A 19,223-nucleotide genomic window follows, 5' to 3' on the forward strand; every position below is an offset into this window, starting at 1 on the left:
GCGTGAGTGCGTTTGTGAGTGCGTGTGTATGTGTGTTTGTGTGTGTTTTTGTGTCGGTGGGGATGTTAGGTGTGTGTACGTGTGACTGTGCGTATATCTATTTTTCTGAGTATGTATGTGTTGTTTTAATCGTCCTTGTGATGTGTGTGTGTGAGAGAGAGCGCAACCGTATGTATGTGTGAGGGTGTGTACATGTGTGTGCGTCTGTGTGTGTATGTATGTGTGCATCTGTGTGCATCTGTGTGTGTGCGTGGGAGTGTTTTGTGTGAATGTGGGAGTGTGTGTATACGTGAGTTTGTGTGTGTCTCTCTCTGTGTCTGAGTGAGTGTGTTGTTTTAAATACCCATTGTGGTGTGTGTGTGTGTGTGTGTGTGTAAGCAACCGTATGTGTGTGTGATGGTTCATATGTATGTGTATGTCTGTATGTGTACGTATGTTTATTTGTGTTGTGTGTTGGTGGGGGTGTTATATGTGTGTACGTGAGTTTGTGTGTGTCTCTAAATATGTTTGTGTTTGAGTTGTCATTGTGGTGCGTGTGTGTGTGAGGGAGCAACTGTATGTGTGTGCATGAGGGTGTATGTGTGTGTGAGCATGTATGTGTGTGTTGTATTTATTAGGTGTCCTTGTACGTTGGGTTTATCCAGGTGAGGTGTATGTGTGTGCATGTGTGTTCCGTGTATGTTGGTACTGGGTATGCGTTTGTATGTGTGTGTACGTGGGTATGGTTTGTGTAGTTTCCTGGTGTATATGTGTACATGTGTGTGTGCGCTGTAATTGTGAGTGATTAGTTTTGTTTGTATTGTTAGTACAGTATATGTGTGTATACGTGTGCGTGTGTTTGTGTGAGTGCGTCTATGTGGCTTGTATTTGTCGGGGAGGTGTGTCATTGTGTGTGCATGCTTCTGTGCATGTGTGCTTGTGGGTGTTTGTTGTGATTGTTGGGATTGTATTGTGTGTGTTTTTCTTTTGAGTGTGTATGTGACATTTTTACTGGGGAACAGGCGTATGGTGTTTGTATGTGTGTGTACATATGTATGCAAATATGCGTGTGTGAATATGATTTGTGGTTGCCGGAGTGGTGTGTAGGTGTGTGCATGTACCTGTTTACATATGTGTGTATGGGTGTTGGTTGTGGTTGCTACAATTGTATTGTAAGTATATATATGCGCATGTGTTCTTTCTTGAAATGTATGTGGGTTTGTGCTCTGGTGTGGAGATACTGTGATTGTGTGTGTGTGTATATATGTGTGTAAGTGTGTTCGTGTCGGAGGTTTGCATTGTATTGATGTGTGTGATTTTGCGTATGTAACACTACAAAGTTCATACAAAGCTTTATACTTTAAATATATTTTATCATCAAAGAATGTATATATGCATTTTAATACTCAGACTGTTTTTTAACATTTTTTATTATTCTCAAAGACTTTTGATAATCTTTTTCTAAAAAAGTGAAACCGGTTAAGTAAATAAATATTTTTTAAAAATAAGTGCATTTTCAAACTTTCTTTCATATATATATATATATATATATATATATATATATATATATATATATATATATATATATATATATATATATATATATATATATACATATATATATATATATATATATATATATATATATATATATATATATATAAGAAAAAAGGTACACAAAAAATACATTAATAATTCTGAATGGAAGGCAATATTTTTTAAAGTAATTACATATGTGAAATGGATTGTAAAAACGATACACATAAAAAAAAAAAAAAGAATTACGACATTTCTCTGTGATATCTAATTAAATTTATTCATTAAGCATAGAGTTAGACAATTTTGGAAGGTATTTTAGAAAGCAAACTGATATATTACGTGTTTTTTTTTTTCTGCAGGGAATGTGTTATTATTTGTTGTTGTTTGTCAAATATGTGGTCTGTGTACAAAATAAAAGTGACAAAAGTAGTAAACTGCAGATAAATGAGCGCCAAAATGAATAAAAATAACACTAAGGAATGTTGATAACGTGATGTGAATATTGATTACACCCTGCGCTTTTTATCATCCGTAGACGAATTAGCACAAATGGAAACACACGAACCAGGGAACAGTAACACACGCACAAACACACATGCAAACGCGCACCCACCCACAAAAAAGACATACACACAAACACACGCACGGACACACACACACACATACACACACACACACACAAACATATATATATATATCAACATTTGATGATTTAATGTGAAAGTATTTAGACAGTCATAAAGTTGTGTGTAGGGTGCGTATGTGTGTACGTATATATATATACACATATATATATATATATATATATATATATATATATATATATATATATATATATATATATATATATATATATAATGCAACTAGTGTAATTAGTAATGAAATAGCATGGATGTATGCGGTGTACCTTTAAGAGAAAACTAGAAGTGATGTAAAAGTGGAAATCGGAAATATATTATTGGTTTTTGACGCTGAATGGAATTCATTCATTAAGAATTGAATTCATTAAAGAATAAATGAATCAATTTTAGCGTAAACAGAATGTCTGTATAAGAAACACAATATTCATTACTAGTAATGAAAATATACAACTGGGTTATAGACGAAAACAATATTTGGAATCTGTAATGACAGCCGTGTGGGGAATATTTTGTCATCTTCGCCGCAATTGCTGAATCAGTGATACATACATACATATATATATATATATATATATATATATATATATATATATATATATATATATATATATATATATATACTAATAATGAAAAAGAAGTACAATTGCGTCATATGAGAAGAAAATATTCACGGTGTTTAATGTTAGCCGTGTGGCGAATGGTTGGTCTTCTTCACCGTGGTCGTAGAATAATTTCATGTAGTTAGAACATGCCAGATAGTAATTTTAACTCGTCCGGTGTCTAAGCGCAATCGTCAGACACTGCCCACATGGCTTAACAAACAAAATAAAAGGGCGATAGGATGTGAGAGGGAGCAAAAACAGGCAAGTAAAAAGTAGGTATATGTAGGTGTAAGCGCGGAAATACAAGAAAGGGAAACATTTAACAGAAACAAACAAAAGGAAGCGTAAAAGATATTTCCCGTTTGACCGTAAATTACATACCCTAAACGTAGCTTAGTATCTGCGATACACAATCCTCTATATGCATGTGTGTGTGTGTGTGTGCCTCTATCTGTGTGTGCGTGGATACGCATATATATATTTGTATGCACATGCAAATATTCCTAAGGTTGTATATTAAAACCTGGTAAACACTAGCATTATAATTTCTCAAAACTAATTTACAGGCTGCATCCATAATTCACTACAATGCACAACTCTTCATTGATACTGATATGTGTCATATTGATATCTAGAGTACAAAGCTAAGCTTCCTGCTGTACGTATGGCGTATGCTGCTGCTGCAGCTACTACCGCCTATAACTGATGTTGATGCTGTTCATGAAGCCTTGTTCACTCTAGTGTATTCAGGAGAGAGAGAGTGAGAGAGAGGGGGGAGAGAGAGAAAGAGAGAGAGAGAGAGAGAGAGAGAGGGAGAGATAGATAGATAGATAGAGAGAGAGAGATATTTTTATGCGGAGGCGAGAACCTCTGGTGTGCATCCGAATCGAAATGGGTTGCAGTAAAACGTTAATCGACATATCGTGAAGATACTGACAAATGTTGCCAGCCTCCACCGTAGTGGAATCCACCGGTATTATTCTAAAGCAATACGAGGTGCCTGTATATATATATATATATATATATATATATATATATATATATATATATATATATATCAATGAATGTGTGAATGTTAAATAGTTTAGAGGCCCGCAATACTCTCTCTCGGACTGCTTCATATCCACATCTCTCAACACTCATCAGCACATATTTTTCCTGCATGTAAGCGAACAAAGATGCTGTAATTTTCCACGTCCATCTACTCACCCGGGTCTCTTTTCCCTTCTCTCTGGTGTGTCTAGACCCATGAGTGCGTGGGTTCTCCACTGTGTATATACGTATGTATGATGCGTCAAGTCAAATTTTAGAACGTTTTCGTTTTCCTCTTTTGTGCTCTACTAAAATTAACCTGATTTAATTGTATATGACAGCAGCAATAATTGTGACCCTATATATGTGTCATCACTGTATGAATAAATTTTATACAATCCAGTAATTTTTCAGTTTTAGACACGAGGAAAAAAATAAGTGGGTCATCTAAAATAAATCTAATGGAAGTGCTTATGCAGATAAAAATATAAATATTAAATCGTTTCAATTGTTATACCGATGTCATTGGGATATTTAAGACAACAATGCTTAGAGTTTGTTATATAAATCGAATGGAAACAATTACAACAAAAATAGCAATATGAACATACAGCAAAAGAATATTCAAGCTGTTTTTATATCATCGATGTCGTGTTCGTATTTAGAGTAATTTAATTATAGTAAGCGATTCTAAATGTAGAAAATGATGCTTCCATTCGAAGCTTCATATCATGTTTATAAAAAATATGTCAAAACGAAATAAAAACAGAGAAACACACATGCAGCCATTCGCACAAATATATATACAAATGAAATATATATATAAATATCTACGGAAAACAAGGTGATTCGATTCTAGTCGGGGAGAAATATAGGAAAAAAATTCGAGAATGAACCGATTTTTTATTTAAAATTTTTAAAGATATTCAAAAGTTCAGAGAGAAAGAATTGGAACTATGCTGCCACTGCTTTGCTTCTGATTTTAATTCGAAAATTGTCTTGTTTTTATAGAGAGAACGTGGTATATTTTGATTGGTCTATGATGATCACATAATCTAGTTTGAAAATTTTCGTAAGCCCTTCGTTACGTCTGTTCTTTAATGTCATGTGACAATGTGTGGCGCTGTTAGTTAACGCTGTCAAGTTTGAGTGAACATAATTGAACCTGTCTGAATTTTATCTGTTAAATGTAGTAGAGGAAGATCACATGATTAGTAATGTAAGAAATTTTTGTAGGACCCCAGTATGTCCGTGCAGTTATATCATGTGGCTAGTGTTTGCACCAAAAATTAACGCCGGCACGGTTGAGTGAATATGCCATGTTACAGTCCTAAAATAAGCCTAACCAAATTTTGATCTGTCAAGTGGTCGATAGAAAGGTCGATAGGAATTGTTTCTGTGTAGCCCAGTGATAGAACAGTGAAGGTTTCTGCATCCAGTAAATTTATGCATTAATGTCATACGGGGTAAAGTTATTAGTATGTCCAAAGTTTACATTGTTAACTGTAGAAATTCGACATGTGATGCAATAGAATGGGTTTGTGAGTGTCTAGCTGTTTGTGAATGTAGATTCTTAAAGTTTATTCATTCTCAGTTTGTATTTCTGCACGAATATAATTTCTATGTTCATTCGTGCTTGAAATGTGGTATTAACGGAACAAAGATAAATTCGAAGGACTTAGAATTTCGGCAACTTATCTATAGCACGTATGCCTTCTTTGTGTTGTATATTATTGTTACATACACACACACACACACACACACACGCGCACACACACACACACACACACACACACACACACACACACAATCACACGCACAGGCACACGCAAACACACACACACACTCATATAGGTATATACTATATTGAAATTTACAAAAAACAAAAAACGAAGACAGGTGTTTGAACGAGCAGGTGTATTAGTCTAACGCTCTGGAAGAATGGAAAAGTCTCTTACGTTACGAGACCAAGCTCTTCGGCAGAGGGGAAAAAGGAGAGAGAATGAAGAAGAAAAAAACGGAGAGTGAGAACAACCTTTGTAGCGATTAAACACTCAAGGTAAAATTTCCTTTTAGCTTCACCCATGTATTGCACTTGGTAAAAATACTATCAAATCGACGTTGTATAAATAGGTGAACGATGTGCCACCTCTCAGGCGTCCATTTGATCGCAGAGCGACGTTGGAGGACGTGTTTTTGCTCCAGTACACAACGCATCACACGAACTAGGAATTGAACTCACGATTGCTAGATCGTGGTTGCAATCCCCTAAACTTTAGGCCAAGCGCCCTCACACACACACACACACACACACACACACATACACACACATATGCACACGCGTTACACTCAGCACTTCTACAATCTGAATATTTGAAACACTTCTTTATATATTTATATATTTCATAATGGGAAGTTATTCTCCGAGACAATCTGATATTAGCAGAACGCTCCTAAAATTGGCAAAGAAACGAGCTATTCCCACTATTTCCTAATTGAATATGTTTTCTGTAAAATCAATATATTTTCGGTGTACCAATTCTTTTAAGTACATATGACCCTCATTGGTATTGAGGGTATCACATACACAGGAAATATCCAGGGTGGGGTGGTGCCACAGTTAGCATAAATATAGAAATGACCGCTAATAAATTAATATCAAATTATATTGGATTTAAACTGTCTTATTTCCCCTCTCACGAAATAATGTAATTTCTTTTTCCCCGCAACTATGAATTTAATATTAAAATTAATTGAGGTTTATTGTCATAACTAAATTAAGACACACTGCAAGACATTAAATAATCATTTCTGGTAAATGTTCAATGCTTCATCTTCTAAATTATTATGCCATGCACGATGAGAAAAACTAATGTGTCATAATCTGATAAACACGGAATACATCCCTAAGAATCAGGTGTACTACATAAATCACAAATTTCAGGGTACATTTATTCTTTTACTTGCTTCAGTCATTTGACTGCGGCAGTGCTGGAGCACCACCTTTTCTCGAGCAAATCGACCCCAGGACTTATTCTTTGGAAGTCTAGTACTTATTCTATCGGTCTCTTTTGCCGAACTGCTAAGTTACGGGGACGTAAACACACCAGCATCGGTTGTCAAGCGATGTTGGGGGAACAAACGCAGACACACAAACATACAGACACACGCGGGCGCGCATACGCACACACACACACACACACACACACATATATATATTTACATATATGGGCTTCTTTCATTTTCCGTCTACCAAATCCACTCACAATGCTTTGGTCGGCCCGAGGCTATAGTAGAAGACACTTGCCCAAGGTGCCACGTAGTGGGAATTAACCCGGAACCATGTAGTTGTTTAAGCAAGCTACTTACCACACAGCCATAAAAAAACTACATGTATTTCATGATGCATTTTTCCGGACGAAATTCCATCAAATTTTATCTATACATTATAAGACAGCATTAGATAAAATTAATGCTAGCTTGCTACATATCATTGCCGTAATAACGTCTCTACATTCTGAGTTTTTTTTTTATATTATAATACAGACTCAAAATTTTGCTAGATCGTACTCCTTGTACTTTTTTATCTCTCTACATATCTCAGTCTCATGGAATTTACTGCATGTATGTATATATACGTATAGATGTAGGTATGGACATATGCATATATTTATATATTATTCATATTATTACATGATCGAACGCAACGCATCCTTTTATCTATCTATCTATCTATCTATCTATCTATCTATCTATCTATCTATCTATCTACAGACACACACACACATATATATATATGTATATATATATATATATATATATATATATATATATATATATATATATATATATATATATATATATATATATATATATATATATATATATATATATATATATATTTATATATATGCACACATATTTTCGTGTCAACGTGACATCAACATCATTAAATATGGCCTTTGGTATACGGGGAGAAATGGGATTGTAATTGACGCAATTCATAAACGACATTCATTTTTTCTTACTTTTATACTAAAAGAATTTCCATACATAATATATTGTGCAAACATGTTCAATATATTTCACTGAATATGCATTAAACTCATATAGTTGTCAATGTATTTTATAAAGTATACAGTGGTTAAAGGTGGAAAGGTATTTATCATATATGTACTGAATATGGACACAACTAACCTAATCCATCAGCAATTATGTATAGAAAAACTAGAAGTTATTATTGTAACACAGATATTTCTATGGAAATACATATCTATGGCTATTAGTTGAAATGCAATATAAGCATGCATTCTGATATCGTGATATAGCATCAGGCATACAAAACGTATACACACATGTACGCAATACTATGACAAGAGAACAATGATGTAATTACCCATATATCTGTGAGAAAGAAAGACGTATTCATAATCGCATACGCATATATATCCATCTGTCACACTAGCTGCCTATGTATGTATGTATGTATGTATGTATGTATGTATGTATGTATGTATGTATGTATCTATCTATCTATCTATCTATCTATCTATCTATCTAAGCAAATACACATCTCTCCGTTGCATTCTATCAAAACATTTACGTATGCCTATAAATTCATGTGTATGCAAATATAAATACATGTATATGCCTGATGTTATGCATGCATGAAATTACAACTGCTGTTTAAATTGGAACTAAGATTTTGCTTGTATGCCATGGAGAGTCATTTGCTGTTTATCATTACAAACTGGTATTCAGAGACCTTAGACGGAGTTGACTGACCTGCCCAGCGCACTCCACAAATAACGTTGAACGTACGTGAAGTGATCAGCATGAATGGATTTCTTATGTACATTTAAATGTTAACCACACTAATGATACGTATTTAATACCACAAGAAAATCGTAATTATGTTAAACATCTTACTGGAAATATGATTTACATGGAATTAAACGGACTCCGAACCAGTGGTTAATCATTATGCTGTGTCATTCAAGATAGAAATTCTATCTAATGTACACACACAAAACACATAGACACAATCACATATGCATATATATATATATATATATATATATATATATATATATATATATATATATACACGCGCACACAGACATGTGAAGATGCATGTATAAGCATACATACGTATATAATACATATAGATATATGTGTGTGTATGTATATGTATAAATGTATATATATATATATATATATATATATATGTATATATATATATATATATATATATATATATATATATATATATATATATTAATAGTTATCTCCAAGTCAACATGGCAATCCAGAATATAGGACGAATCCTGCCTTGATTAGCTTCAAGGGGTCATCGTCTCTAGCTAGCTATGTGACACACGAACCTGTGTCCATTATAACATTCGCACAGGGGACGTCAACCGCTTCCCTTGTTGGTCTGGCATCCAGAGTCTACTTTCAGGGTGTTTGCTCCTTATCAATGCAGAGCAGCCGAGATACATACGTTCCCATATATCTTTGCTTATATGTCCGTGTGTGTGCATGCGTTGCATTGGGTATTTGCATAAGATATTTTGGTACTACATCAATATTTAGATATACAGTAATCGGCTTAATATCTGCAATACATTGTGAAATACTTCAAATTCAAACCTGTATCAGTTGTATGTGTAACATACACCGGAAACATTACTTCTCTTAACACAGTTGTCACGTCATTGTTTTTGAATTTTCAACTATTCTATAGTTGTAGTGGCGAGCTGCCATACATGAAGATGCAAGAGAAATATATGGAATTTTATACAAGGGTTGTTAGTTATAGATTCGTGTATATGAATGTAGACTGTTGCACTCTTTAATCTAGTTATTGGAACTGAATTATCAAATATTACAAGAAGATATAATCAAATTTCCATTTGTAATCGTTTTAAATCGATTCTTTGAAATGCATTATATATTTTTTTTAAACACCACCGTTACCGGCTATATGCATTGCATCCTTTAATATAATTTATACTTAGAATAAATGAAACTTTATAGTTAGGAAGCTCAAAATGTTTATCTGATAATCTATATTAACTATAAGAAGATTATGGATGTCGTTTCCTATGCTATACATCATCACAGCTTATATTGATTTATCTGAGCTTGGTGTTAAAACAATGACTTGCAGCACGTCTCGGTTTAGAGAATTTCGATAGTATATCGAAGTATTCAGTCGATAAAATATAAAACGTTAATTAAATGTAAGCATATTTCATAGTAGCAGTTATCTTTCTCATAACAGGTAACTTTAATTTGAAATATGTGTTTCTGAACTATTGGATAGGAAGCCGTGAAGGGTTCAGTATCTAGTAGTGGTGGTGCGTCTGCTATGAGTCACATACTATATAAACAGAGAACACTATTCGGATCTTTTTTAAAACGGGGGCCACATTTTTCATTAACGAAACACTTTGAAACTTGGAACACTGGTAGAATGTGTCATATAAAACATCTTTTTCTCTTAGTCTTCTTAAAAAAAAAGAAATCCATAAGTTATTCCATGTTAAAGTTGTATTTCTGTAATTTCAACCAATCACTGACGTCCATTCAGCCGATATACATTAAGTGCCGACTACATAAACAAACGATTCTGAAACAATTAACCCTAACCCTAACCCTAACCCTAACCCCAGGGTTAGGGTTAGGGTTAAAGCAAATTTAAAATGAAAAAAGCAAATAAAACGAAGGTATGGAGATTAAATACTCTTTACATCGCTTAATCAGCCAAAGGAGTAAATGTAAACAACTGAATACTTGTCAGTCATTGGTTGAAATTATCGAAATAAGACAATTTTTTACATGAAATAAATTTGAATACAAAAATATTTTTCTGTTCTATAACACAGAATAGATAAGTATACGAAGTTTGAAAGTCTTTCCGTACCAAAAACACTACGTAAAACATTAATGAAAAATGTGGCCCCTGTTTTAAAATAGATCCAACTATTCTGTTAAATTGTGGCATGTCCAAATTTGACGAAATGCCTTTTTTTCAAAATTTACTTTCGATTTCAAACTATTTTTGCTTGGTCATACTATCGTATATCCAGCTACTTCCGATGCCAAGATATCAAAATTTATCAAAGTGTAGTCAAATGGTGTTACTGTGGAATGGTAAAACTATTTTTTTTCGTTTTGTGAAAAAGCAACGTTTTGTGTATTTTTGCATATTTCTGCCGTACACACACATATATTCACAGACATACACACACACACACATGTATATATGTATATATATATATATATATATATATATATATATATATATATATATATATATATATATATATATATATATATATATATATGTATATATATATACATATATATATATACATACATGCATACATACATATATATACATATACATACATATATATATATATATATATATATATATATATACATGCATACATACATACATATATATACATACATATATATATATATATATATATAAATTAAAAATCCAGTTCTATATTTAAGAGATGAGGAATTATTTGCATTATTTACATTATTTACGTTTGACGGATATTTGTCCTCATCTTGTGTGTTGTTAACACTACGTTTCGGCTGATATACCCTCCAGCCTTCGTCAGGTGTCTTGGCGGAAATTTTGAACCTGGGTTCTCATTCCTAACGATGTTACTATTATTATATTATTATGGCGTAGTGGTTAAGAGCGCGGGCTACTAACCCCAAGATTCCGAGTTCGATTCACGGCAGCGACCTGATTAATAATAGTAATAATAATAATAATAATATGATAATAGTAACATCGTTAGGAATGAGAACCCAGCTTCAAAATTTCCCCAAGACACCTTTCGAAGGCTGGAGGGTATATCAGCCGAAACGTTGTGTTAACAACCAACAAGTTGAGGACAAATATCCGTCAAATGTAAATAATGTAAATAATGTAAATTAAAAATCATTTGCATTCTGGGGCCGATCTAATCGACTGGCCCCCTACCCCAAAATTTCAGGCCTTGTGCCTGCAGTGGGAAAGATTCATAAGAAAGAACAAATTTTGAACATAACATATAAAAGAAGGATTTCCAACATCTTACTTCGCCAAAATAGATGGTTGAGGAAAAGTCTGAAAGTATAAATATAGGACCTGATGTCACTCCTTAATTTTCATGAATAGATTCAACAAGATATCATTTGGACCATGTGGCATACGTTTCAAATCGACATCAATGTTTAACATCAACGCCTTCATAAAATAGACCCTTACAATCGGATGAAAGTTGGAGTGAAAAATAACAATGATTTGTATGTGACATTATCCGCACATAAGGTTAGCGAAAGTTACATCGTTATATGCAGAGAAATGTCAAGAAATAAAAATAGAACATGTAAACTAAATAATGATAGATGTTTACTAAAGTAAAGAACAGAAAACGTTCATGGAAAATAATGACTTTGAGAACGCATAAATCACAAGCAACCATAAAACCTGTAGAACAATGTAAAAATAAACGTAAATAATCCAAACCTTAGAAGAGCTGTATAATATAGTGTAACAGAATCAGATGAGAAACACGAGAAAATATAAAAATAAAAACGAATATTTGACAATGCACATTTCTAAATATAGAATTAAAAATAGAAATTGATAATCTAACGACTAAAACAGTAACAGAATTTAAGAAAGAATAAATCCTTCGGTGAAGAAAGGAAGGCACATGCAAAAGATAAATCACAAAAGAAAAATGAAGGAACCACAATATGATATACTACAAAAATCACAAGAAGTAACCAGGTAGAAACCAGAAGACTATGATGGCTATCAATATCCCAAGACCAAAGTAAACAAGATAATATATACAGAGATTACTGCAGCTGAAAAGGAAACAGTTTGCTCCAAAAGATTCTTCATATATAATTTCCAAAACTTAAACAAAAATAATTCATATAAGAAGTTAAAAAAAAAATTACGAAATCTCTTAAGAACTAATACAATACATAATGATGGAAAAGAACTGGAAATATTGGCGAAGTCAAAGCAAGAGACATGTATTTGACAAACTATATATTAGTATCCTAGAACAAAGAACACCTGAAGAATGTAATCATTTATAGTGTGGTGCTACATAACAAGGCAAAAACCATAAATTTTTGTCACCGCCATTCTCAGCTTAACAGACATTGTAGCCGGGCAAATATCTGCTGTTGTTATTTTCATTTTCTTCATTATCATCTTCTATTTCATGTCTGTTTTTCGTTTTGACGTTCTTCGGTGACGAAATGTTATAGGAATTAGATTAAATACTACAAAATACAATAAAAACGACCGGGAAGAGGTGTGAGGACCAGAATGGAAAGCAGTTTATTCTGTGAAGGGGAATGATTGGAAAAACGAAGAAAGACTTCTAGGATTCTTAGAAAGCGAAAACAACGATCAGAAAGATGGTTTGACAACAATAAAAGAAACGAATGATAAAAAGGAACCGAGACATAATAAAATGAACAATGTAGCTTAAACTTTCTTTCTTTTCATAATATATTCTACATAGTGGCGAATCAGTGCTTTTAAGAAATGGCACCTGGTGTAATTCGTTGTTAGAGCCTGTGCATGACTGATGCAAACGAATGCCTCGGTGAATTCTTTTAAGTCATCCCTCATCAAGCATTGCCAAGTCTTTTTCAGTGAGTTTCATATTTACCCTTGAAGAACTGACTGACTGCACATGTTCTTGTCACGCAAAGCTTTCTTCATTTGTTTTTCTTCTGGTCTTTCGTAAATAGTTTTAAGTCTACCTCATCATTCACTGTTAAGCTTTCTTGCATTTTTACTGCTTCCAACATTTCTTTTTCACCAGTGTTGAGTTCAGTTTTGAAGGATTATATTGGGTATAATAACGAAAAATTATTATCTGAGGCAACATATATGGAAGTCTTCCCTGAAACGGTGAAAGAATTGAAAGCAGGAAAATATACGGCGCTAGTTAAAGTAAGGAAAAATGAGTAAATGGTGAATCCATTCAATACAGTTTGGAAGCTGCAATAGTTGTGGATGAGAGATCGGAATTTGGAAAACAGAATGGTAATGAAAGCCGCTTCAAAAGTTCATAATTAGGATTAATTTGATACATACATGTATTAAAAAAACTCCTTGGATCAAATACAGATTTTATGACCAGAAACGGAAATAAGAATGTACATGTTCTCCCGTTCTTCAGCGAGTCCAGTTACCTAGCATATATAGTAGAAACAATTGATACGGAAGATAGGTTATGTAACTCGTACACACAGATACACGGACACACACACAGACACCCACGCATACACATACACAAACTCACACACACACACACACACACACACACAATATAAATATACAGCTAATAGTGATATTTACACACACACATGTAGATATATGATTCCTCTTACCTTTTCCGTTATATTGTATTCCATTTTTGTCTTGTGACTGTTGATACGAGACATTATTTATTCAGGCAAGATACTACATCTGAAAGAGAGGAGAAAAATTGTCGATTGTAGCGTTGGGTTTTAAGAGACACAAATATCTGGTATATATGTCTTCTTGCTTTAAAATTTATCATTGAATTTTCTTTTTCGCATATCATTTTTTTGGCAAAAGTGTACAATTTAGCCAAGCCCATCAGACAGGAGACTTGCTTATTACTCAGTGATCTTATATACGAAATAGTTACTTGGATTTCTATAATCTATATAAAACATCGTGCTAATTTTGAAGACATTGAAAGTATAGAAGAATATGCTTTGATAAGGTTAAACGCAATCGTTTTTATTCTTTCTCATTCCGGACATTTCTAAATGAAATTATTGTCCAAAAATATACTCGTTTCAAAATATATCTCAAATTCAATTGATTTTTCTGATACATGTTATAATGTGCTTTTTTGCCTCCGTTAGTTTTTGATTCTTCATAGTTCCTGTATTTGGTTTAGCTGAAACATGGACCACGTGTTCATTTTATACAATAACTAAAGAAAATGTGTTCGCTGTTGAAAGCAGCCTTTTAAACATCCATAAATCGTCATTCGATTGTCGCGCTGTGTTTCCTGTTGAATTTCGTCTGTACATCGCTTTACCGATTTCTGTAATAACATTTTATATAAGTGCAACTCTATTCTGCTTTTGTGATTGCCATACACATTCGGTACTAAGAATGCATTTCAATTTATCATCCTTTGGACCATTGACCATTTAAAACGTTCCTAAATAATCATTCAGTTGAAATATCCATGGAAAATCGATTTTGTGTGAAAAATATTTACATGGCACTAAATACATTAGGAATTACTCATTACATATCCATCACCTTTTAGAAACAAATTCCAGCATTCCGTTTTTAATTCAATTAAATTTTCATGATGTTATATTTATTACAACGTCTTCACCCTTCAATGAACTATAACTAGCAATAAACTGTGGCCAAACCAAGTCATTACAATAAAAAGAACATAAATAATTCTGGAGCCTATAGTAAGTCATGCTTGCCTGTCTGTATTTTATTAATCCTTAACCACCATTTTATTGTAAGTTAGTTGAATGCCACAGTGCAACACTGAACTCTCTGATTGAAATGAAATTTTGTTTATATACTTATTTGCTTTGGTATTTCATTTTATCAATTGCAAAGGATTCAATATTTTTCTGGGCACCATAGCGGAGCGTTTCAGCTATTTGTTTTCCTTTTGTTGTCACCTACCGTTATATCTATCTCCCAAGCTGCTAAAAACTGATCTGACAAACAGAAATGCATTTTTCTCTCTTCTATGTATCTCTGTTGGCATGAATATTTGCTGGGTTCTTTTTTTTATTTCCGGGAGACAAAATTGATATTTTTAACACAAAATACAAAAAAGAAAAAAAACCTCTAAATGTTTCTATACGGTACACAAGTTCGGCGGAAAAAACAAAACAAAACAAAAAAACAGACGACAAAGACACCTGCATTTTACAAGTTTATAGGTCTCTGAATAGACAACATAAGGTAGGTAGCGGAAACGATGATGGTAATTGAGGAAAAAAAAGAGACAGTAAAATATTAGCTACACCATAATACCACTACTATTTGCGTAAATACACTGGAAGCAATGTAATGGCTTTGTAAAATGGGGGAGATTTCAGCCACGCTTCGTACATACCAATCACTCTATGCAACCACTGCTGTCTATGAATTAATCTTCCACTAACAAAACCCTTTCATACAGATTTAATCATCTACCGAAATACTTGGCTTGCATTACCTATGCTTTTGGCGTATATTCATTTTTATTTTTAATATTTTCCATAACATTCTTTACCTTCCCAATGGCCTCGTGGATATAATATTCATTCAGACTTTTCACATTATTCACAACTTCAAGGTCGTTATGTCATTGCTTTAGCTAAATGAATAGAAGCACATATTATGAAAGCGAATACAGCTATTCACTTTTCACTCACTATATCTATTTCACCAGATTCCTTTTCTATTTCTATTAAGTATAGTATCGATTACTTTGCAATTACAAACGCCATTCCTACATTAAAAACTGTTTCTAAATGTTAGAAAAGTACACGAGTGATTACTCGTTCAATGAATCGATATTACAATTTTAAATTTGGGAGTTGTTGATGTTGCTACAATTAATGTGAGCAACTTTACGAAGAATTGAACATTCCAGTAGCATTGTGTATTGGTTTGTGTGCGTGTGCGAGCATTTGAGTTTGTGTTTATTAGACTCCTTCTAACAAAGTATGATATTGATGTATATTAAATACGAGTATTATGAAATCTGAGAAGTAATAATATAGCTTTAAGCATATAACCTCTTGCCATATTATAGCCTCAAACATATAACTTCTTGCGATATATTATGGATATTTATAAAATGTTCATAATACATCAGACGTCACTAATGTCATTCAGAAGTCATAAAATGTCATTTCCGACTAATAACAACACTAACGGTTGCAGCTGCTTACGTTTGGTGCGTAACAATAACTAATACGTAGAATGTAGTAAAGTCCGCTTGTATCAATTCATGACTCATAGATTCATAATTTTTATATAATCCGTGTGTAAATGTATACTGTATGCTGATCTCTAAGCATTCTGACACTTCACAGTAACTCTCAGCACTATCCTTGTTAAATAATTGTTTCTATTATAGGCACAAGGCCTGAAACTTGGGGGACGGTGCTAGTCGATTACATCGACACCAGTGCGGCACTGGTACTTAAATTATCGATTCCCAAAAGATGAAAGGTAAAGTCAACTGAGTTCAAATTCTGCTGGGAATCTATAATTGCTCACGGTCATATAGCGTAGTGGTGAAGTGCTGGGGCTACTAACCCCACTATTCGTAGTTCAATTCCAGGCAGTTTCTTGAATAAATAATAATAATAATAATAATAATAATAATAATAATAATAATAATAATAATAATAATAATAATAATAATAATAATAATAATAATAATAATAATAAGAATAATAGCACCGGGCTGAATAACAACATGGATGTGCTACACCGGGCTCCCTATACAAAAACATATCTAATCCAATAACATCGATGGAATTAGCCAAAAGAACCGGTGGAAGATTTGAAGGAAGCGGTCTTTTAACGAAGATAATTTTTTTAAGAATATTTTTTATTCTTAAAAAATGAAATTTCACTGCAATACAAAGCACAGGACCTCCTATGCACGATGTCTCAATGAAACACGTGCGATCACACACGCAAAACCAACACCGGAAAGTTTACAAACTATATAAAAAAAAAAAAAAAAAAAAAAAAAGAAATGGAACAAAATAGTAAGTACATATATTGAATAATTACGCATACACTTGAACGTGTACACAATGATATATACGTTTTGATACCCATAGAACTACACATGCATCTTAATGTTTACAGAACTACGTAAAAATCACAGGACACACTTACGGATACGAAAACACATATCACAAACGAAGCAAAACCAAAACTTTTTTCTTTCTTCTTTGTTTATTTTCATTTTGTGAACAAATACAGACAGTGAACCATTCATAAGTTTAAAACGCCACACACACACAAAAATACACTATGCCTGGAGATAAATCTATCAACAAAAAAAATACAGATGAATACCGATCTGCTAGCCTTAAAAAATTACGCTACGAGCAATGTTTACATGCTGAGAACTCGGTGACGGTGTTGTCTCAAAAAACTGACCCTAAACAGACAAATCCGTCCCCGAATGTCAACGCCAAACCTCGTCATGCCTCAATGATAACAAGGCAGATCACAAACCAGAGTGGTTATCGACCGAATCACAAAAGGCCACTCACTCGAAATAGATCTGCTAGCCTTAAGAAGCTACGTCACGAAAGCTCGGAGACGGTGTTGTCTCAAAAAACTTACCCTAAACAGACAGATCCGTCCCCTAGCGTCAACGTCGAAGCTTGTTATGCCTCACTGTTAATAAAACAAAATATAAACCGCAATGGTCATAGACCGGATTATAAAGGACCACTTACTCGGATAATGAACCAGATCCGAGACGAGAAATCTGCTACTGGTTCAAATCTTCCCGACACACAGGAGCTGGAAGTACCCCACAACCGGAATATTCCAACAGATGGCCATCCATGCTCGTCATCAAATAACCAAAAGAAAAAGAATGAAAAATGGTCTAGGGAAGATAATAAAGAAGTTCTTAGAGCCTTCTACCGTGCCATATATTTCCCTACAGATAAATCTAATACTGTACAAACCTACTTAAACTGGAGACAGAAACACCTTGCAGTAAGACCCTACATAGACAGTAATAAACTTGCCAACGTCAGAAGAAACATTATAAAAAAAAAATTACTAACTGAAGTAGAGATTGACCAAATTAAGCAAGCAGTAAAGGATAAAAAGAATGAAACTGCAGCTAAAGAAGATACTACAGAGGAAATAATTATAAACCAGCCCAAGGCTGATGAAAATACAGTAATAATTGAAAGAGTTAAGGTAACTGATAGGCAAAATAAAATACTCTCTGAACCAACCATAAACACTAAGGCAGGTGAAAATCAAATAGATGAAGGAAGTCATACAGAAATCGACGCAACAGAACTACATGATCTAAAAAATCAAATCATGATTGAATGGCTGAAAATTAAAGAAACTAGTATGAATGAACGCGACACTCTCCCCAAAATTCGCAATTCTAACCAAAACCTGAAAATAATTGGTAAAATCCGCCTTGCACTTAAGGATATAATTTCAGCTAATGATGTTGATATTACAGATCTCAACCACCTGTACTATGCATCCGCAAGAATCTCAACGATTCTATGTGGTGAAAAGATTAGAAAAAGACAACACTCCCACAAAAAGCTTTCTTGGCAAGAACGCATTCAACACCAAATTAAGCTG

The 19,223-nt window shown here is 33.5% G+C and overlaps 1 protein-coding gene across 1 annotated transcript in view; it reads right to left on the bottom strand.

Moving 5' to 3' along the window:
- The window catches only part of LOC149135460 (uncharacterized), a 294,917-nt gene extending 279,980 nt beyond the window's left edge, over nt 1-14,937 (bottom strand). Inside the window, exons 1-2 of the mRNA XM_089353069.1 lie at nt 14,920-14,937; nt 14,234-14,270 (exon numbers count right to left, since the gene is read on the bottom strand). Coding sequence (XP_089209195.1) covers nt 14,234-14,270; nt 14,920-14,937 — 55 coding nt within the window. The remainder of the gene's footprint in view (nt 1-14,233; nt 14,271-14,919) is intronic.
- Between the last annotated feature and the right edge of the window lie 4,286 nt (nt 14,938-19,223).

The sequence above is a fragment of the Octopus bimaculoides genome, chromosome 5 (assembly GCF_046866305.1).
Source record: "Octopus bimaculoides isolate indiv1 chromosome 5, ASM4686630v1, whole genome shotgun sequence".
NCBI classification, from domain to species: Eukaryota; Metazoa; Mollusca; class Cephalopoda; order Octopoda; family Octopodidae; genus Octopus; species Octopus bimaculoides.